At 46.3% G+C, this 23012-nt stretch overlaps 1 protein-coding gene across 1 annotated transcript in view; it reads right to left on the reverse strand.

Moving 5' to 3' along the window:
- Positions 1–23012, reverse strand: part of HSD17B3 (hydroxysteroid 17-beta dehydrogenase 3) — a 1348454-nt gene that overhangs the window by 100119 nt on the left and 1225323 nt on the right. Inside the window, exons 10-11 of the mRNA XM_069625697.1 lie at positions 5538–5687; positions 1191–1331 (exon numbers count right to left, since the gene is read on the reverse strand). Of these exons, the coding sequence (XP_069481798.1) occupies positions 1206–1331; positions 5538–5687 (276 nt within the window). The 3' untranslated portion in view covers positions 1191–1205. The remainder of the gene's footprint in view (positions 1–1190; positions 1332–5537; positions 5688–23012) is intronic.

A 23012-nucleotide genomic window follows, 5' to 3' on the forward strand; every position in this document is an offset into this window, starting at 1 on the left:
CATTGGAATATATTGTGGGCATAGCGTCATGAATGCATGGCGATGCTGGCATCTACTGTAGGTTCAGCTTCATGAAAGTCATGCACTGTGGCAACACTTCAATGCACTTTATGTGTCACTTCAAAGTCATTTGAGAACGACTGCTGCATGTATTGTGGTTGCAGCATCATGAAAGTGGTAATGTGGGGCAGCTTCATGAATGTGATTTACAGTGGCAAGGCTGGCATAGATTGTGGGCACAGCTTCAAAAAGTGATTTACAGTGGCGGTGCTGGCATATATTTTGGGGCGCTGCTTCAGGAGCATGATATATACTGGTAATGCTGGCAAATAAATGTGAATCTTCATCAAAGTTATTTACAATGGCAATGATGGCACCTATTGTAGACACAGGCATCCTTAAAATGTTATAAAATGTTCTTGTGTTGCTGACCTGGAGTCTGTTGGATTATTTATTGCATTACTCTAGAAAATCAATTGTATATTGTCTGACTTTTTACATAATTTTTCTCAGCCCTGTGTTCTAAAATGCACCATGTCAACCCATAATTTTAAAAATGTTCTCAGGGAGAATCCCCCAAGCCCACTATGCTGCGTGGGACTCCCTTGTTACTCTTGGTCACTCATACTAACTTGGAGGTGATGTTAGTGCCCCTCCTTTACGAATGTTTACAAACTGTCACTGACTTGAATTGTTTGCAATGCGGGTGCCTCTTTAGGTGCCACTCATAACCCCCCACCATCCCCCCACCAAGATCAGAGGCTGCACCACCAGTGCTATGCCTGCTGCTCTTGACAAATATTATCATACTGCTCTGGCTTTATTTGATGAAACTGATGTTACTACTTGAAGAAGCCATAGCGGTCTAGGATCTTCTGCAAGTTAAATGATTGGTATGTTGCAGAAGCCCTCAACAAACCGACAGCACACAAGGAATGAAACCATTCACTCATTTCACATTAGATTTCTTGCATTCTGACTCAGACTGCTTGTAATGTGAAGAACAAGTGTTTAACAATTTAAACGAGATGAGTCACATCTCTCCTATCAGGAAAATACTTTACAAAGCATTTACCATATGAAGGGTTTAACGTGTATCAGTCTTGACATGTGTCCTTTCATATAGTCAAGCAGGACCGGCCAACATCTAATGCACACATTCTTTGCAAAAGCCTCTCCTACATACCCACCTGTAAAGCCATCCTTTATAAAGGGCCCTGTTGTGGTGCCTTCTGCCTTAGCTTTGCTCTTTGTCCAATAGCGTCCACAAACTTATTTTGCACTCGATCACTGTGCAGAATCCACAAGGGAATCAATTTCATGATACGCCCCTGAAAGAGACAAACATTAAGTATTATTATTGCCAATACTTGTACTTGGTATTTCTGAACAAGGGTGGGTATACAATGAAAAATAAATTAGTTTGAGCGGTCTTTCTAAATCGAACTGTCATGCCCCTGTCCCACAAGAGTGCACGCAGGGGCAGACAAGCGCGAGCAGGAAAGGCGCTTTGAGTGAGGTGTGTTTAATGTGTTGCGTGTGTGTGTTTGGGGAGTAATTGTGTGTTGGGTTGGGAAGGGGATGTTGGTTGAGGAAATGGGCAGTTCAGGGGACATGGGGTTGCTGGGTTAAACCACCCCGATTAACAGGAAAACAAGCAGAGAGGGTGGGTGTGGGGACGGGATTGTCTTCTGAGGGGAGGGGAGAGCAGGGCAGTGTGTGATATTTCGGCATTTTAAAGGCCACATAAAAACGGCCCAAACAAATCGCTCTTTTTTGTGTTTGGCCGTTAAAATGCAGAAATATCACAAAGAACCCAAGGGTGATGCTGTCTTCTTTTTTATTCAGTGATACGTTTAGAATGTTTTTAGCAGCTAGAGCTCGCTTGTAACTGTGCTTTGTTAAAACATGCCACCTTCCCATCACTTCAGCGTCTTCCTTGTCCCAGCCCTTACATACCTTCAGGTTTGCCCACATCAAGCTACATAACGTCAGGGACAAGAAAGGAATGGATAGCGGTGATGAAGATTTACACAATCATAGGATTTAATGCACTTAGTTACTTGTACATTTGTGGTTTTATAAGAATGAACCAAGCTCGAGAGTTACAGAGCACAGTACAAAGAGAGGTAGGCGTGGGGTGGCAGCAATACAAGATGGAGTAGCAATGAATCACAGTGAACGGTAGCAGTAGAGAATGATTTGTGATTGTGTACTAGTCAGGTGAAGGAGTGTAGAGGCATTTTCAAGGCAGAGAGGTGCTAAGGGACAGGCCCTAAACTGTATGATAGAAGTAATGTATCTGTGCTGGGTGAATTGTTCTAGAACGGAATTGGTGTGGTGCTGTTACATGCATTGCATTCAGTGGGCCTCATTACGAGGTAGGAGGTAGCCATGGTGCTATTAGCACCATGGCTACCCCCTTACCGCATACCGGGTCCTCGGAATGGGTACTTACCGGGTCATTCCAACCTTGGTGGACCCGGTAAGTCCCCATTCTGAGGACCATTCCCCATTCCCATTTGAGCCCCCATAGGGCTCAATGGGAATGGGGAAGTAGCTAAGTACGGTACTGCAATTTGCGGTACCGTTATTAGCTCTGAAGTCCCTTAGTGGGTCCCGTCCTTAACACATGGTCAGACCAGGCGTTAAGGAAGGGACCCGCTAAGGGACCTCGGAATATGGAGGTAAGGGATTACCGGCACAAGCACCCTTACCGGTGCCGGTAATCCCTTCCCTCCTACCTCGTAATGAGGCCCAATGTTCTTTAAATAGGCGTGTTCTCAATTCCTTGCAGACACGCAGCAGTAACGTTGTGTCTGGTCTGTTGAGGGATAGTATATAGGGGGTGTATTTGGGGCCCATGTTTGGTTGTTAGCTAGGTGAACTTTTGGCCTGATTCTAGATGGTTATTGGCTGTTGATGTTGCACTGTTCTCCTAGGATGCTCAGTTTCTTGAACAGATTGGTATCAAACCTTCCCGAGGACCTTCTGTCTTGTGACCCCGTGTCTTGTCTGAATGGCAATGCTTTTGCAGGTTGGTGGAAATATGACTAGCTGTTTCTTTAAAAAGTGACCAAAAGTAGGCAAAAATCCATTTGTGACATTTGCGTTCATCCTCTACAGTACGGGACCCGCATCTTGCATTTGGACACCTGATTGACTACTTTGGGTTTGAGTCCATGGACAATCTTTCAGGTCACCCACCCAAACCTAGATTATGGGGAACTAGTAAAAAGAAACGAGATTTACTCTCTGAAGGAGAGCCAATCCCGTGGCCGAGAAGGAAACGTTTTTTGAGGACAACCATTGTCGTTTGTTTGCTGGGTCCCTGAACTGCCCGCACCTTAAAACCCTTTAAAAGTGGTGAGGCGGTAACAGAAGGGTGACATATGTCCCAAAAGGACAACAAATAGCTCTTTTTGCAAGGTTAGTGAATCCGGCTCCCTTTGATTGATTGATTGATTGATTGATTGATTTATTATGCGCGTATACACAAGTGTTTCAAGGCGCGGCAAGGGAGGGCGGGAACAAAAGGAATATAAGACCAGAGATCGAAGTGGGCGGGAGCGGTCGAGAGTGGTGCTGCTATACTTTTTATTTTTAAGTTTCACTTATCCTATACTTTTATCTTAAAAAGAAACCGTTCTGGAATGATTTTGTTTTAAAATAAAAGTGTAGGGAGAATTTGAAGTTTGCACCTCAGTGCACTGCACTGAACATTCCCTTAAATAGCAGGTGTGTTTGTTTGGGGGTTGAATTGTGTGTGGGAGGAGGTGCAGCAATGGAGTTTGTGGAGGATGGGGGCAGGCCAGCAGGGAACATAGTTCCACTACTTCTTTTCGTGCACTTCGACCACTGGATAAGACACAAGATCTTACTAGTCCTTGTGTCATTGAGATCGTGCAAGTGTGCAACAAGAAGTGCAGGGGAGAGGCTACTGGTAGAATTGAACTCAGAGCAGCACGGCCCCGAGTTCACTCAAATCCTGGTTTCCAAACCCATTAAGGGGCAACCAGATTGGTGGCCAGAGGAGAAATATATGATGAGAGGATCGACATTGTTGATTGCAGTCCAATATTTTGTGTGAGTGTGTGTGTGTTGTGTGCACATTCTGTATTTCTTTGCTTGAATGTATGTTGGAATGTGTACAATATTTCCTTGCTTGAGTGTATTTTGGGCTGTGTACGCAATGTCAATGGGTGCGTATGTTGTGTGTGTTGTGTGTTAATTCTGTTTTTCCTTGCTTGAGTGTAATGTTGTAATATGTACGCAGTGTGAGTGGGTGCATATGCTGTGTGTAAATTCTGTATTTCCTTGCTTATGTGCATTTTGGAAAGTGTATGCAGTGGGAGTTGGTGTGTATGTTGTGCGTGTGTGTGTTATGTGTGAATTTTGTATGTCCTTGCTTGAGTGTACTTTGAAATATGCACAGTTTTTCCTTGCTTGAGTGCTTGTTGGGATGTATACGCAGTGTGGGTGGGTGTGTATGTTGTGTGTGTGTGTGTTGTGTGTGAATGCTGTATTTTCTTGCTTCAGTCTGTATAATAGGATGTATACTCCGTGTGAAGGGTGTGTATGCTGTGTGTGGTCATTATGTAATTGTGTTGCTCGAGTGTATGATTGTAATATGTACGCACTGTGGGTTGTTGTATAGGCTGTGTGTGGTTATTGCTCCTGTGCGTGTATGTGGCGTGGCTGGTGAGTGTATGGTTTGTGTACATTTTTAAGTTGTTTCATATTGTTTTTGCTGGAAAACACGCTTGTCAGTGCGCATGCATCCTATGTAGATATATTTTCAATCAAGTCTTTTTTCACTTTTTTTTCCAGTACACCAATTCAAGCTACGATCTAGACGCCTGAAAGCAGCCAATTTTGAGTTATTGGGCCGAATTCCTTTTTTTTCCTCTGGGTGAACCCCCATGTTAAAAGCTGTTTTTAAACTATGAAGTCATTAATGTACAAATCTGAAATTTTGCATGCAAAGGCGGCTGCCTTGAATCATTTCTCTGGCCATTTTTCCATGCAAGCGTTTGCAAGTTATGAAGGAAAGTCAATTTCTGAAACGTAACAGAGACTTTGTTAACCTTAACTATGCCTTGCACTAGTGCAAAGGCATGATATATATCTAAAGTCAACAATTGGCATTGCAACAATCCAGCAAGGGGTCTTTGACGATCCTGTGCAGTTTTACAATCTTTTTGTAGCATAGTTGTGCAGTTGTACACCCTTTTTGTACCAGCCATGCATTGAGATACCATATCTACCTGCATGAAATAGCCACAGTGCACCATAATAGTTCCTTTCCAGCCCTGAATATGTTGATGCTATTTGTGAAGGCAAATTTTGAAGCCTTCACAGACCGCTTCAAAACATGCCACACAGAAAATTGTGCAATGTATATGGTGCGTTGCCGCTACACAGCAGTGAATTAAGGCAGCGCGTGGGCCGAGCAGTATTCATACAGTATGCATAGACAGTGGCTTATTTTTGAGTCTCCTAGTTTGTAGGTGTACTGGTGTAGAGCATTCGTTTACCAGGATTTCATGGGCTACAGAGCCGAATATTTGGTCTCCAAATGTAACATAGGCCAGTGATTCCCTGACAAAAGCATCTGGAGTCTTTGTTATGATGTTGGGTTTTTGGTTCCGGGTCATTGGAGTGGAGACCCCATACGGCATTATTACCTGAAAGAAAAAAAGAGAAGGTTCAATAAGAAACAGAGACCCATGACATTACCAGTCACTCTAGGTACATTGCACAACCGCGACTTATTTTAACTATGACGGGTTGAAATAATAAACACTGAAGGCACGTTGTACAATCCATACAGGGCCTGATTCACAGAGCATTTTCCAGTGGGGTTGCGTCAGTATAAAACGTGGGTAAAACAGGCCCATACTATCCAACCAGTCAAAGGAAAACTCACCTATACGTGGACGCCAAGTACACAATCACTAACTTGCCAGCTATGGCCTAGCAGCACTGTCTGGTATAGTGCGGTGCGGCAGAGTGTGTGTCTGTGCTGCGTGCATAGATAAAACAATGTTTCTCGCCCCCAAAATATCCCTCATGCCAATGTAAATGGTGCTGAGCACCCATAGCTCATCTGGGACTGAGACAGGGAAGAGCAGAGCTCTGAGTGCCGCAGCCAGCGACACCCAGGCACGTGGGATTCCTCCCTGGGCTGAGCAGACCCACCTTGGCCCCACCTCTCCGACCAGATGCCTGCCTCTGCTCTCTGAGGATGACAGCCCAAGCAACCTACCAGTGGCTCCTGTTCGCACCGAGGCCTGAGGCGAAAAGCAAAGGTAAGTGCAATGAACTGAAGACATCTGCATTTTTTGCTGAAAAATCTTCACCGCAGACTTGGACTGCCTCTAGACAGGGTCCGGCACCACAGTGCAGGCAGGTCACTGGAGGGCCTAGTCTTACTGTGCTAACTGGTGCGATGATAATACCGCCAGCTCCTTGGCACGTCAGGAAGCAGTGCAGCATAGTGAGTTGGTTTGTGGTGCACTGTGTTAATGTTGGGCATAACTGTACCATATTGGGAAGAACTATGATGAACGTGGCACGCAATATCATAATTGGGTGCATCCTGTTTGATTAGATATCACTGATTTAAATCCGTTATCACGGTGTCTGGGAGGGTAGGTATTAGTCAGCTTATCAGCTTGTGGGGTAGATCTGGGACATACTGGCTACTCTGTGTCATTTTGGGCAGCTGTGAGCCATATGGAACACCGCTGGTCATGCTAGGAAGTGATGTCATGTTTGAGGAGCTCATGATATGGGATGCAACAATCCCATTCGAATTTCCTAGCGCATGACTTCTGCTGCGGTTAAAATTAATGGCACAGACATTTTATAATTCATGGCACAGTATTTTAATCAGGTGTTATTCATCCTACTGGCACAAGATTTATGACCGTCAATTGGCCAATTGCAAGGAAGAACCCGTTTTTCAGGAGCTCAAAGCATTGGATAGGCCTTACACGAAGCAGGCAAGGCCCCAAGCAATGCTAAGGTTTTAGATCTGTGTACCCAATTCTGGGGCATCCCCTTCAACTTTCTCTAATCCGACCAAGCCAGATGTGAACCTGTGACCTCAAGGCCAGCAAGTGCAAAACAGCCAAGATGACGAAACTGGCCTCGCTCCGCGCACAATAGAACTATGCATAGATGGCAAACACTGACCCACCCCCACACCCAGACAGAGGGAGTGGATGTTCCATGAAAGACGCTACTGATTAGATTAAAATACGTATTCTTGATTCCTCCCACTTCTAGGCGTTCCATACCTATACATCTTTGTTTTACATTTGTATGCAACATTGAGCCAAAGCAATGTAGACGCCAATGCCATGCAACACGCTGCAGATGTATTTCAATCGTGTAATGGCCATCACTGCCTTTAATGATACTCAATGTACTGACCTCGGAAAAATGAAGGGCTGAGCCTCACCCCTGCAAGATTCAAACCCGTATCCTGCAGGTTGAATACAAATGTCTGCAGAGAGTGCTTAACTCACTTAGCTATCTTACAGTGCTGCCATGCAAGGCAGCGGTGAAACCGAACTGATAGCACCCTCTTTTACAAAGGCATAAGTAACATGAATAGCATCATAAAACACTCAAATAAATATGCATCTAGCACTTCCCAGCAGATTTCCGAGTTGCCTGTCTGCTTTAGTGTACTGGACTGGGCCCAGTCACGGCTCTTCCCCTAGAATGCATGGTTTACTTAATATTTTGCATGAGTGCAGAAACGAAACCAAAGAAATAGAAATCTGTAAAGTAAAGCAAACAAGTTCTTAAGGTTCATCATAACCGAGCGCCAGTGACCAAATGCACGGTGGGGGATGGTTGCATTATACACCGACATCACTGCCCCAATTTTAACAAGAACATAATGAAAACAGGGAAATAACCATTGCGTTTTTGGCTGGGCAAATGTCTGCAACTATGTTTGCCAGTCTCTGTGACTCCCTCTTTCTGCCCCCCGGGTACTTCTTTCTCTCTCGGCGTCTTTCTCTCTGTCCTGCCTGTCTTGCTCACTCTCTTTCTCTCCCTTTCGTTCACACCCTGTCACTTGCTTTCTCGCCCTCTCTCCTCACTCTGTGCTCCTTTTTCAGTCTCTGCGACTCCCCATTTCTGCTCCTCAGTCGTCCTTGCTCTCTCTCTGGCCCACCTGTCTTACTCTCTCTATTCCTCTAGCACTTTCCCTCTTTCTCTCACACCCTATCACTTGCATTCTCGCCCTACCTCCTCACTCTGTGCTCCTCAGTCTCTGTGACTCCCCATTTCTGCTCCTCGGTCGTCTTTGCTCTGTCACTTTCTCACCTTTCTTGCTTTCCCTCTGTTTCTCTCTCTCTCTCTCTGGCCCACCTGTCTTGCTCTCTCTATTCCTCTAGCACTTTCCCTCTTTCTCTCACACCCTATCACTTGCATTCTCGCCCTACCTCCTCACTCTGTGCTCCTCAGTCTCTGTGACTCCCCATTTCTGCTCCTCGGTCGTCTTTGCTCTGTCACTTTGTCACCTTTCTTGCTTTCCCTCTGTTTCTCTCTCTCTCTCTCTGGCCCACCTGTCTTGCTCTCTCAAATCCCCTAGCTCTTTCCTCTCTTTCTCTCACACCCTATAACTTGCATTCCCAGCGTCTCTCCTCCCTCTCTGCTCCTTTCAGTCTCTGTGACTCCCCATTTCTGCTCCTCAGTCGTCCTTGCTCTCTCTCTCTCTCTGGCCCACCTGTCTTACTCTCTCTATTCCTGTAGCACTTTCCCTCTTTCTCTCACACCCTATCACTTGCATTCTCGCCCTACCTCCTCGCTCTGTGCTCCTCAGACTCTGTGACTCCCCATTTCTGCTCCTCGGTCGTCTTTGCTCTGTCACTTTCTCACCTTTCTTGCTTTCCCTCTGTTTCTTTCTCTCTCTCTCTCTCTGGCCCACCTGTCTTGCTCTCTCAAATCCCCTAGCTCTTTCCTCTCTTTCTCTCACACCCTATCACTTGCATTCTCAGCGTCTCTCCTCCCTCTCTGCTCCTTTCAGTCTCTGTGACTCCCCATTTCTGCTCCTCAGTCGTCCTTGCTCCCTCGCTCTCTTTCTCACCTTTCTTGCTTTCCCTTAGTCTCTTTCTCTCTCTCTCTGGCCCACCTGTCTTGCTCTCTCTATTCCTCTAGCTCTTTCCCTCTTCCTCTCACACACTATCACTTGAATTCTCAGCGTCTCTCCCCACTCTCTCATCCTCCTGGTGTTTTTAACTCCCTCTTTCTACTGCCCAATCTTTTTTTCTCTCTCGTCCTTTCTCTCTGAGCCACATTTCTCCGCCTCGCCCACTCACTTGATCTCTCCCCCTGACTCCCTCTTTCTGCCGCTCCGCCCCCCGCCCAGTCTTTCCCTCCCTCCCCACTTTCTCCCTGGCTCTCACTTCATGGCAGGACGGTATGAGCTAGCGTTATTTTATCCCGCTTTGAAATAAGACCCAAAACACGTGTGGCCCAGATTAGGCCTTTCTGTTCCTCTCCTCTGTCACTCTGTCCTCTCTTCACATACCTCAGATCAGGCCTTTCTGTCCCTCTCCTCGGCCACTCTGTCCTCTCTTCACATACCTCAGATCAGGCCTTTCTGTCCCTCTCCTCGGCCACTCTGTCCTCTCTTCACATACCTCAGATCAGGCCTTTATGTCTCACTCCTCTGCCACTCTTTCTGCATTCTCTGTCACACAGTCCATACCAGGCCTTTCAGTCCCTCCCCTCTGTCACTCTACCTTCTCCTCACACACCTGGGACCAGGCCTTGATGTCCCTCTTCTCTTTCACGCTACATACCTTCTCTTCACACACCTCAGACCAGGCCTTTATGTCTCAATCCTCTGCCACTCTATCCTTCCTTCACATACTTCAGATCTGGCCTTTCTGTCCCTCTCCTCTGCCACTCTGTCCTCTCTTTACATACCTCAGATCAGGCCTTTATGTCTCACTCCTCTGCCACTCTATCCTTCCTTCACATACTTCAGATCTGGCCTTTATGTCTCACTCCTCTGCCACTCTATCCTTCCTTCACATACTTCAGATCTGGCCTTTATGTCTCACTCCTCTGCCACTCTTTCTACTTTCTCTGTCACACAGTCCATACCAGGCCTTTCAGTCCCTCTCCTCTGTCACTCTACCTTCTCCTCACACACCTGGGACCAGGCCTTGATGTCCCTCTTCTCTTTCACGCTACATACCTTCTCTTCACACACCTCAGACCAGGCCTTTATGTCTCAATCCTCTGCCACTCTATCCTTCCTTCACATACTTCAGATCTGGCCTTTCTGTCCCTCTCCTCTGCCACTCTGTCCTCTCTTTACATAACTCAGATCAGGCCTTTATGTCTCACTCCTCTGCCACTCTATCCTTCCTTCACATACTTCAGATCTGGCCTTTATGTCTCACTCCTCTGCCACTCTATCCTTCCTTCACATACTTCAGATCTGGCCTTTATGTCTCACTCCTCTGCCACTCTTTCTACTTTCTCTGTCACACAGCCCATACCAGGCCTTTCAGTCCCTCTCCTCTGTCACTCTACCTTCTCCTCACACACCTGGGACCAGGCCTTGATGTCCCTCTTCTCTTTCACGCTACATACCTTCTCTTCACACACCTCAGACCAGGCCTTTATGTCTCAATCCTCTGCCACTCTATCCTTCCTTCACATACTTCAGATCTGGCTTTTCTGTCCCTCTCCTCTGCCACTCTGTCCTCTCTTTACATACCTCAGATCAGGCCTTTATGTCTCATTCCTCTGCCACTCTATCCTTCCTTCACATACTTCAGATCTGGCCTTTATGTCTCACTCCTCTGCCACTCTATCCTTCCTTCACATACTTCAGATCTGGCCTTTATGCCTCACTCCTCTGCCACTCTTTCTACTTTCTCTGTCACACAGTCCATACCAGGCCTTTCAGTCCCTCTCCTCTGTCACTCTACCTTCTCCTCACACACCTGGGACCAGGCCTTGATGTCCCTCTTCTCTTTCACGCTACATACCTTCTCTTCACACACCTCAGACCAGGCCTTAATGTGCCCCACCTCTGTCACTTTATTTACGTTCTCCATCACACTTGCATCACATCCTTCACTTCTAAACCTTGTCCTTCCCATTGAGCATGCATCAGCCTTTCTTTCCCATCAGCAATTTCTTACTCTCTTGCCCATCACACATGCAAATATGAATATGAAAAGGACCAGTGTTACCTTTTGGACACAGACCACCCTCACCACCTGTCATACTAAAATATTGGCACTCAATCAGATACACACAAGCTATTCCAGAGTGTAAAATATTTACAGTGATATCGTAACCATGGTTTTCTTAGTGTACTTAGAAACAATGCTATGTGGTACAGCTTCCTATTTTGTCAAGGGGTGAAAGGTTGTCTTCCATCACTTCCCGTGATGTCACTTTGGGGTGGGGTCAAATGACACCACTTCCCGTGATGTCATCGGAGGTCAAGGGCCGTGTGATGTCACTTCTGCTTCCCCTGTCATTTTAGTGAAATGACCTCCCTGCTCCTCACCCTGGTAAAAGAACCCACACGCAGGAGTGGACTGGGATTCAAAAGAGGCCCTGGAAATATTTTTTAAAGAGGCCCCAAATTGCACATTTTCGGCAAGCCCAACCATTTTCCTATGAGTAAATGTAGAAATAAAATAGGTTACCAAACAAAAGTGTCCCAGGGTGCAGAGAAATCTCCAGCACTCGCCTACTTTGGTGCACAGTCTGCACCGTGATTGAGCAGTTAACAAACAACCGAGCCCAACTTGAAGAATCTAGTCAATGAGCAAAAGGAAGTTCTTTTTAGATTAAAATTCAATGTAGCACTCACGGGTTGTCTGGATGAATTCAGTGCAACTTTTGCTTCATTAACCCTTTATTATAAAGGCTGCTTAGCCCTACTCATTAATTTCTCCCTCCCTTGACCCCGGTGTTCCAGGGATAAACCCAAAGGGGGGGGAGGTCAATTAGCCATAAATGGTAATTGCATGGATGGGACCATCACCTTTGGCAATTACGTGAAGTTGGGTCCCTCCCCTCGTGCATTGTTCCCATTAACATCTTTTTTTAAACAGCATTTTACATAAAAAGTAAAAGCCCCTATGCCAGTTAGGCTCGGCAAGTGACATGTACAATGGATTTCTATGGAATTTGCCTGCTTTTACAGGCATAGCATGTTACGCCAGCATGTAAATGGCATGCTGGTGTGAAACCTGGTGGTTTTGTAGGCGGAGGAGAGCAGGCAGATGGAGACCATCACCTCATTCTGTGCCCCCACTTTGCCTGCAAAACCTGGAAAATCAGGCGGTTAACAAAAACGGGTGCAAAACCGGGCTTAAGGTTTTTGCACCGTGAAACCTGGCATAAGGCTTTTACGCCTGGTATTTGCACCTGTTTTTGCACATTGCCGACTTCAAATATGATATCCAAGATGTTCTATTCTGGGATACACAGAAACAAGAGGGGGTAGTACGCCTTAGCATTTCTACTATTAGGGCAGCTTGTCTCAGAGGTACTTGCCTAAAATAAAACCTGTTAGGTGACCACACAACTCCTTGCATCGTTGTAAAACCATTTGTGCTTTACAATTTAGGCATTGCCCTCTTCTCAAATTTGTGCAGCCGAATGGATGAGATTGCTGCACACTTGAGATTATTTTTCAGATTCCACGGAAAGTTTTTTTCTTTTTCAGATTCTTACTGAGATAGTAGAAAGAGGGACAGGTTTTGCTTGAAGCCAGCGGTTGTGGGCGGGGTTCGAAAATTGAGTTATTCATGTGAGAATGTGAAATGACTGGAGGGGCACAGTTGCGCGGCTACAAGATGCCCGCTGCATGAGACAGCTCTGTCCCAGCAACAAACAAAATCATCCTAAATCATCCTTTCTTTAGTGGCTCGAGACACACGCAGACTCCAGCAAGATACGGGCAACGAGACACTGCCTTCCCTCGGCCCCCTTTGCTGAGTCCTGAAACATCAGCGGGAGAGTATGCATCCTTGATCCTGCACTGTCGCATAGTTCGGAGCCGCTGCACTCACCAAAATGGCAGACGCTGCTAGCCCTTGAGGAGGGGCTGGCTCTGGTGTCTTCCAACATTTAATGCCCCGGCCTGTGCAATCTGAGAGCCAGGAGAGTATTCATAGGACCGCCTCAGCAGGAGAGGAGGAGCTGCTGGCTGACTGACACTGCATCTGCTGAGGGAGGAGGCGGTGTGTTTGAGCCCTGATCCGCTTCCCCAGATCTCCCCCCTTGGACCGGCGATGGTGGGTCCGCGACCCCATGAGCGGACCCTGTACACACAACACATTGTGGTGATGGCAACCGGAGGTGAGAGGGGCACTGCCGGCTGTGCAAAGACACGCTGCTAAACTGGCATGGGGAGAATGAGGACAGGACAACCTCCTTGCAGAGGGAGGTTGTCGCGCTGCAGTAGGCGTTAAAACTGTGGAAGCCAAGAATGATGACCTGGAGGGGATGTCGTGAAGGAACAACATTTGCATTTTGGGGGTCCCGGAATCAGCCAACATAGATAATATGGAAGTCCTTGTGGAAAAGCTCCTGCTGGATATATTTGATCAGCCTCCACTATCCAACATGTTCTTAATCGAGAGGGCCCATCGTTTCCTGGCCCCCCGGTCGCCAACTGGCACACCTGACAGGTCCATCATCGCAAGGATCCTTAACAGAGATAGAGACAGCCTCCTCAGGACCGCCATAGACAGGCGAATTAAGGCATAGTAGGGCGAATGCAGGTTCGGATCAGCAATCATCAGACTGTTCCCAGATTTCAGCTCTCTGGTGCTGGAATAGAGGAAGTCCTTTCAGGTGGTTAAGAATAAACTTGTCGGAAAAACCTATGCTACGCCATGATGTTCCCTGCCAAACTTCACGTGATCCACAATGGCAAGTCATGGTTCTTCACAAACCCGTCAGCTACAGACCACTTTGTCTCCAAATTATCAGACCCCACTGAGGAACATGCGGACCCCAACCATTGACTGCTACTCCAATTCTTTTGGGGACAATACCAATCCATTTCTGGGGCCATAAATGTGCTCCATAACAGTTTTGTACCCTTTGAAAGGCAGTTACCTTGTTTGTCTCACGATATGTGGGATACCTTGAGCTATGGCTGGTCCCTCGTGCTATGAGGCCGCAACCAGCACTATGACCACCGCCATGAGTTCTTGACTACCAGATGGGTTGAAAAAATGCTCCTTATTGGTTGCTGGTTCTTAAATTCCGAATAGAGATGTATTCGAGCCACGATAAGATGGCAACATAGTGTTGCTGTTGCTGGTTCTTCGTGCTGTGTGGCCACGACCAGCACCCCACTGACGCAGCCACTGTAGAATGCCGGTAGATTGGGGTTGTTGGCGTGGGGGACGGGTTTCTGCAGCAGTGTTATGTTTATGGTGCATAGGTGATTATTGTTTAACACTACAGAAGCGCTTGGTTGGCAGGGTGTGTGTTCCTCGTGGGAGCCCTCTCGGGGGAGACCCCGCCCGCACTAAGAAGCCCAGGCCTCGGTCCATTATTTGTTCAATGAGTGATCCCCTAAATATAATGTCTTGGAATATCAGGGGAGTTACCAATAATAAACAATTTCATTTGGTGGTGAACTACGCTAAACTGCACAAGGTAAATGTTCTGTGCCTACAAGAGACACTAACAAACTGAAAGGCTTTGAATGAACAAGGTTTTGCCCTAACTCATCAGTGGTTTAACACTAAAATAGGCAAAACACATCTGTGTTTAATTTATCTGCAACAAAGCTTCCCAGTCATACAGTGGCCTTCGGAGGTATAAGTTATCAGAAAGACACAAGGATAGAGCGATTTTCTTACTAAAACTGCCCACTTGGTGACTAATACTAGAAAGCGCTGGTGTGCCGCTTATCTAAAAGGAGACAGTAAAAGAAAAGAAAAAGATCTTCATAACAACAAATTGTCTAGTGCTTTACCAGATGGTTAAAGCTCTAGGCAAGAACCTGGTCCATCCTAGGCCACTGTCTCACATGTATATGTATACATGAGAAAAAAAGGTTAAAAAACAACACATAGGGCATCTAATCAGAAATCTATTATGGGTAGATTGCAGTTTAATATCCCGTAGACTTACTGAGTGAACCTAGGGTTACTTAGGCTTAAAAGAAGAAACCCAACATGAGAGAATGTTACTTAGCATTAGCAACACCTATTGGGAGATACAAGAAGACAAAACACTCCTCACTCTCTGTTCTCAAATACTGTTTCTTAACAGGGAGTTTGAAGAGTTGCCGGTCGCTCAAAATAGAGGTAGGCAAACTTTGGCCTCCTATATGTAGCAACCACTGAAGGCCACTTTATGACCGAGAAGCTTTGTTGCAGATAAAGTAAACACAGATGTGTTTTACCTACAAGAGACACACCTAATGGGGGACGCTCCACTCCCATTCACTAGGGGCTGGGGAGTACACACATACTGGTCCTCCTATTCGTCCCAGTCCAGGGGAGTGGCGATCTATAAATACCAGTCACTGAAATTCCATCTGCATGACAAGATACAGGATCCCGGAGGGCGCTATATCTTGCCTGCTGGTGAATGTTTGGGAGCAAGAATGCTGTTGATGAATGTTTATGCTCCAAATGTGAACTCACCGGAGTTCTTTCATAACTGTGATGCCATGCTTCATAGATTTGCTAAATATGGGACTGTGTGGGCAGGGGACTTTAAGGGCAGGGGACTTTAATTTGGCAATGTATCCGGACATGGACCGGCCCACAACTACACAAAACACACTCCTGATAGCGGCCACTGCTTGGGCCGATATTGTGGATTCTATGGCCCCGGTAGACATATGGTGATATGTGCATCCAAACGACAGGGAGTTGTCATTTTTCTCGGGGGCACACGGTAGCACCTCAAGGTTAGACTATGTCATGTTGTCAATCCCTTTGGCTAGTAATACGCTACACTTGAAAATGTTGCCCAGGACAGTGTCAGACCATTCCCTAATATTGGTTACAGTCTCGATCCCCAATGTGACACATCATCCCTCCCATTGGCGGTTTCACCCTTGGGCTCTGGAAGACATGGTATTTTGGTAAGGTATCCAGGGGGATATCAATGATACTTAGAGGACAATGCAGAATCAGTCCCTGACTACAGGATGGTGTGGGAGACATTCAAGTTGTGCATAAGGGGGTTTTGTATTTCCAGGGAGGGTTGGGTACTTAAATCCCTGAGTTTGACCCTACAGCCTCTGGAAAGTAAAATAAAAGACGTGGAACGTAAATAGACACAAGGGGGAAACCCACAGGTTGCAAAGACTTTAGGGGATAAACGATGTGCGTATTCTGAAACTGCGGATAGGGAGGACAGGTATTTGGGAGACTTGGTGTTGGTGACCAAATATGGTGAGGGCGGCAGAACCAGATGTACCCTAGCATGGGCAATCCGTAAGGATAGGAGCCAGGGAGGGGTATTGGAGATTACTGACCCAAACAGGCTCTCAGTATGGGATTCCAGCAGAATAAATACAATTATACAGAACTACTATAACCTGCTGTATTCCTCTCAATTACTGGTCTCTCCCGAGGAAATCAGGGTGTATCTGGACCGCGTGGCACTGGGTTGGTTAGACCCTGCAATAGTGGATTTGATTAATGCTTCCACCTCTACAGCACAAATCTGCAAGGTTATAGATAATCTCCCAAGCTGCAAGGCTCCGGGACAAGACGACATCGCTACCAAATTCTATAAAGAATACGCAGATATCCTTGCCCCACAGTTATGCCGTATGTATGAGGTCTCGCTGTCTACAGGCATGTTGCCCGAATCCACGAGGACAGCAGTAGTCACGCTCCACCTTAAGCCAGACAAGATCCCTACCCAGTGTGCATCATACAGACCTTTGTCCCTCATCATAGACAATAAAATCCTAGCCAAACTGTTGGCCGATGGACTCCTTCCTCATATGGGTGCCTTGGTCCTACCGGACCAAGCTGGTTTTATCCCGGGAACGTCCACATAAAATAACCTATAACGACTCTTCACCTTGATGCACAATGTATGGAAGGATACCTCCAAAGTGGTGGCAGCCTTGGACGTTGAAAAGGCCCTTCCTATTTGAAATCTTGCGTAGATCGGGTCTGGGCCATTGATACATCCAATGGGTCAGTTTGTTTTACACTTCCCCTCAGGCCTGGATTCTATCGAACCAAATACAGCCAGACAGCATATTCCTTAAGAGAGGAACGAGGCAAGAGTGCCCCTTCTCTCCAATTCTTTTTGCCCTTGCGGTTGAACCCTTGGCATGCACCATAAGGGAATTCCATTCACACAGAAGGGTAAAGATATACTCCCACATTTCAATAATCTCACTTTATGCAGATGACATACTCCTGTACATTAAAGATCGTAAACTAAATTTACAACTGCTGGTACAGGAAATATCTAATTTTGGGGAGTTCTCAGGGTTGCGCTGTAACTGGACAAAATTTAAAATACTACCAATAACCCCTACGGTGCTCCCAACAGATGTCAGTACTGAGTTCTGATGGTGTCAGGAGGGTATGAGGTATATGGGTATAATGATTTCCACTCCCCGGCCAGGCTCTTTGAGGTAAACTATCTGATGACCCTTGAATATTTGGAAAGTAAGTATGACATCTGGATCAGACTCCTGCTGTCTCAGGCAACACTCCTTGCTCTGGCTTAAATGGTGGTAGTGCCTAAGATGCTGCATATCTTCAACAATTCCCCATTAATTTCCCCTTAATGGTTCTGGAGACACGCCCGGTCATTGTTAAGTAGGTTGGTATGGGCCGTAAAACAGGCACGCATCGTGCTGGACAGTCTCACTCAGCCATACGCGGCCGGGAGCTTAGATTACCATGACTTGTATGTATACTTCTTGGCAGTGCAATTTCAATACGCGATATGGTGGTGGCAGCCCTCTGTGTAGTTCCCACACACCAGTTTGGAGCAGGCAGTGACCTACCCAGACGACCTGAGGGGTACATTATGGGGCTCTATCAGACGTAATTCCAAAGATAAAATACAGCCCATCAATGTTACCCGCAGGTTGTGGGACCAAGCCTTCTCTGATACAAACGCAAAGGGAAATTACCACACTGACTACGCCATATACTCAATGCAGGGTCCCACTTACCTCCCAGGGGACATTCAGAGCGCAGTTTACAAAACTGGGTGTTCATGCTCTCTGGGATATTGTCCTGGACGGCAAGTTTATCAAATGGGATACTCTGAAAAATCAAGGTCCCTGGAATGCAGTCACTATGCTACTGTATGTTAGACTGCAGGAGACGCTTCACGCGCTATGGAAAGAGTTCCCCCTACCACCAGCCCCTTCCCCTCTTGCACAGTTTGTGATGAACCCCCCCAGCCTCTCCGGTATAGTATCAGCACTATAAAAACTCATGAAATCATTCTGCACGGCACCCCAAGGCAGGTTTATGGCTAGATTGGACAGAGTGCTACAGGCTCTGTTGACGGAATCCCAATGGCGGATGGTCTGCACAATGACCTGGCCGATATCTCTAAACTCCCGATTCCCCCTTATACAATTTAAGTTCATACACCAGTCGTATCTCTCTCCTTCTCTGCTGCACAATTATTACCCCGAGAGAACTCGCTACCAGCCCGTGGTGCTCCCTGGACCGTGCCGACTATATGGTCGGCAGGGCCCTAATAGCTAAAACATGGAAGAGAGCAAGGCCTCCCACGGTAGTTTGGTATGTTCAAAAAATGTGAGTCCCGGGAAGCAATGTATGTGGCATCCCTCCCCAGTAGATCAAAGCCAAGCGATTATTGGGTGCCCTTACGTTCCGAAGCTCTTAGCAATAGCAGTCCCACAGTGTCATGACAAAGTATTGTGCAGCTAGGTTAACTCATGATATGCCCAGCTTTGGTGGAGATCTAATAGAACTATGTAAGCCTGTATCTGGCTGAGCGACTGTTATTGTAATGCCACTGTTTTGTAAAATGAACACCTCTTCCTTCCAGTGTACTGACGATAGTATTGTGATGTATACATGTCTGATTGCACCGATTGTTTTGGGTTATGGGGTGGCGGGAATGGGAACAGTTATGCCGATTACGGTCGGTTGTTGTTATACTGATCCAATGTCTTGTAATAACAATAAAAAGAGATTTAAAAAAAAGAGAATGTGAATTTTCTGGATTCCGACCATGTACTGTATGCTGGTACTGTCCGGAAACCAAAGAGGTTTGAAGGCGATGAACCACAGGTTTTTAAACTGAGTTCAGATAAGAGTCAGGTCTTTTAGGTTTTCTTCAATAAAGAGGTAAAGAGGTTGGGTGGTGCTTTCTCTTTTTTTATTTATTCTTATTGGGTTTTATAGAGAGCAACTGTTGACTTTTTTTGGTCTTTTGGTGTTAAATATGCAAGACTAGGTTACATATAAAAAATGCAGAATGCCATTCGCCACTTTCTTCATGCAAAAAAAAATGTCAGTTATGGCAACAGATTTCACCGGTATTTCTTCACCCTATAAGCAGACTGGGGATAGGACTGCCTTTTTGGAGGAATATTGCTTTTTTCTTCCCCCCTTCCCTGCTCTGTCTCCATTTCCCAGGGTGATTTCCTCTCCCAGAATGCCCGCCTCATGGCATAACAGCCCAGCCCTTGTCGCTGCAGAGCTATGTATCCCACCTCTGTGCTTGGCACTCAATGCGGGTGATTAGCAAGACCTTGGGGCACACCAGTCTCAGAGCCCTGTACATTCCGAGTGCTTCCGGTTAGGGAGACTGGGAACTGTAGCACTGTGTGTGTTTGAAATGCCTGCACTTTACGCCCCCCACATTCTGTGATGAAGGGAAGACATGCCTTACTGCTTCTAGCAGTAACGCTAAGTGTCTGAAATCACTAGCTTACAGATATTTTCGAAACTGTTAACGGCGCTACTGGGCACGTAACGCCTGTGTAGTCCCTTCATTCGTGCCCTTAAATGTCCAATACAACTGTATTTATTTATTGGGCATTTATAATGCGCCTATACAGTAAATGGTGTTTCAAGGCATAACAAGACAAAGGGGGCTGGGGGGCGCAGGGATGAAGAATAACACAAACGGTCCTACTAGGCGTTGTGACATTCAGATCGTGCAAGTGCAGTAACAAGAAGTACAAGGGAGTGGGGTAGGTGGAGGGAAGTGCAGGTCAGAGCGGAACGCGCTAATGCTATTTATTTATTTATTTCTTGTAGCATTTATGGCAGCACCCAAGATCCTGAGGTATCACGACACTAGTTACCTTAAGTGGAAATTGTCAAGTAAAAGAAGCATGCTTTGGCAGTGCAGAACCCCATGGTACAGGGGGCTACATCAATACGCATGTACAAATAGATATTATATGATAATGACATTTATAACACACCTGTAAACAAGTGTTTCTAGGTGCCAAAAGACAAGGGAGAGAAGACAGGCAAGACAAGACAAACAATCCTACTAGGCCTTTTATCATTCGGATCGTGCAAGTGTGACAACGAGGAGTGCAAGGGGAAGTGCAAGGTAGAGGGAAGGCGGACGTGCAACAGGGCAGCTTGGCTCTGAATAAGTACAGGCAGGGCAGCGCAGCTCTAAGTAAGTGTAAGTGCAAGGCAGGGGGGCTGTAGGGGTTACAGCTTACAGCCCCTATGTGTGCGGAGGCAGTGCAAGGAAGACTGGTCTTGGAGGAGCCTAGTGCCAGTGACTCTGAGTGTACCAAGCAATCTGTTGGTGCAGGACAAGTAAGATAGCAGGGGAGGGAGAGAGAGAAGGAAAAGATTAAAAGGAAGGTCTTGAACTGCTTCCAGAACTTCAAGTGGTCTGGCTCAAGTCTGAGAGGGGCAGGGAGGCCGTTCCAGAGGGAGGCACCTGCAGAGGAGAAATATCTACTCCACACTCTCTGTTTTGAGAAGCGTCTGACCTTCAGAGTTGGAGGTAGCAGCGCAAAGGGCCCTAGAAAGAAGGTATCTCGGCAGAGAGAGTTGAATGTAGTGCAGGCCCCCGCCCCAGAAACCCTTGTGGGCAATACATAGGGTCTTGAACTTGATCATTGTAGCCACCAAGAGCCAGTGGAGAAATTTCAGGGCTGGAGAGATACGGTCCCTGGGCTTGAGGCCAAGGATAAGCATCAAGCATAAATCAAGTGGCTAGAGGGACACTCGATTAATATATTTGCATTACTCTAGTGATGCATTTATAGCTGCAGTTAAGCCATTAACTCTCATCAGACCACTCAGAAATAACTATGGCAGGTCAAAGTTTGATGTTAAGGCTAGAAAGAGCTAGCTCAAGGAGATTTCGGAAATAATTGCTTTGGGAGGGAAAGGGCGGGTAGTGGGTGGGAATGGTCATAGGGATTAATGTGGTCATGGGCAGTGTAAGGAAGGCAGAGTATCAAACAGTAAAACAGACACAAGTGATCACAGTTCAAAGGTGTTTATTGAACTTCAATCCTAAATCTAAAGATGGGAGCAAGCTACGACCATCAAATAATAATAACCCAGTCCAGGTCGAGTCTGCCAAAATAAAATGGCCTATACTAATAAACGTATGGCCAATCCTTACTTCTAAATACAAATAGTGTGGGAAACAATGTTATGCTAAAGAAAAGTGGTCAGAAATTATATGTCAGAACACGTAAGCCGTTGGCTTCCCTTCCCCACATTTTCAGAAAGGGATAAGGCGGCACAATCGAGCTTAGCACACTCTCTGGCTTCTCTAGCATGAGGATGCAGTTCAAAACCTCAACATCAGGGCCTTCTGTGCGAAAGTCTCTTTGCCATTCAAAGTCTCTTATTCCAGATGGCCTGATGCAACACGAGAAACATTAAAGTTCATTTCTGCTTAGGATTTCATATATGTAACTTCTCAGGTGATTTACTGTTCACCCTGAGTCCCACTCCGCCAGGCTCAGACCCACTTCAACATAAAACCTTGAATTGATCACCCCCGCCGGGCTCAGACCAAGTGTATATACTTTTCCAAACTTTCTCTACTTCATCAAAATTGAAGACTTTTGACTGTGCACAGGATTTTGCTTGACACGTCCCAGGACGGCTTTGATTCACAATGACTTGTTCTCTTCTTGATATAAGCTTTTCTCACTTTCACTTTTGCCACTTCTCAGATGGATACCTTGCAGAGACCTTCGAATGAGCACCCATGCAGTGGCGTACTATTCTGTGAAAGATATTGTATCTTGCTTTCAAAGTTCAATCACTCATCAGCAGTTCAATGTTTACTTGCGTCTCTTACCACACGCGTTTTAACAATGTTCGTTCCAGCGCTCGCCATACAATGTTGCTGCTTGCAACCCTGGCTTCAACACAGATCGGTCTTCTATCAGTCTCCCCAACTCACTGGCTGTTTTGATTTCCTGGACGCTGCTTTGTTCTTGGAGCCAAGGATGCTACCATGGCGGCTGGCGCTTCTCACTGCCTTGACTATTAACGCGGGAGGACCCCCGGTAACTCCGATACACAATGCAGGATTCTTCATCTGGGTTTCCTGGTCTTACACTTTTTATTCTCAAGTTTTCTGGAAAGTAACGTTCCTTGATGAAAAGGTCAAGGGAACTTCTCTCCTTGTGATCCTCTTCTGTTTGCCGTCTTTCTTCTCTCGTTCAGCTGCCGTCTCGAAACTGCTGTTTCCTCATGTGCTTTGCCCTGCTCAGAGTGAGCTCTCATGCTACGCTTTTTATCCGTGTAGGGAAGCTTAATGTAGGTCAGCTGTGTGCGATGGTCAGTAATTGCCTGACCTCACCTGAGCATTGTATTGGGAGACGTCAAGTATACTGCTCGGGTGTTAGTCTATTTTCTCTCATAGCAGGTGTCCATGTCCATGTGAAAGTGTTTGTGTTGTGTTGTATAAGGGGGGATAGAGTTCCTAAATATCCTACCTAGTAGGATGGGGGAAAGGTGTTACAGGGAAGGGGATACCGCTTCTCACCATTCGGCATCCCACTC

The sequence above is a fragment of the Ambystoma mexicanum genome, chromosome 6p (assembly GCF_040938575.1).
Source record: "Ambystoma mexicanum isolate Mex_15411 chromosome 6p, UKY_AmexF1_1, whole genome shotgun sequence".
Taxonomy (NCBI): Eukaryota; Metazoa; Chordata; class Amphibia; order Caudata; family Ambystomatidae; genus Ambystoma; species Ambystoma mexicanum.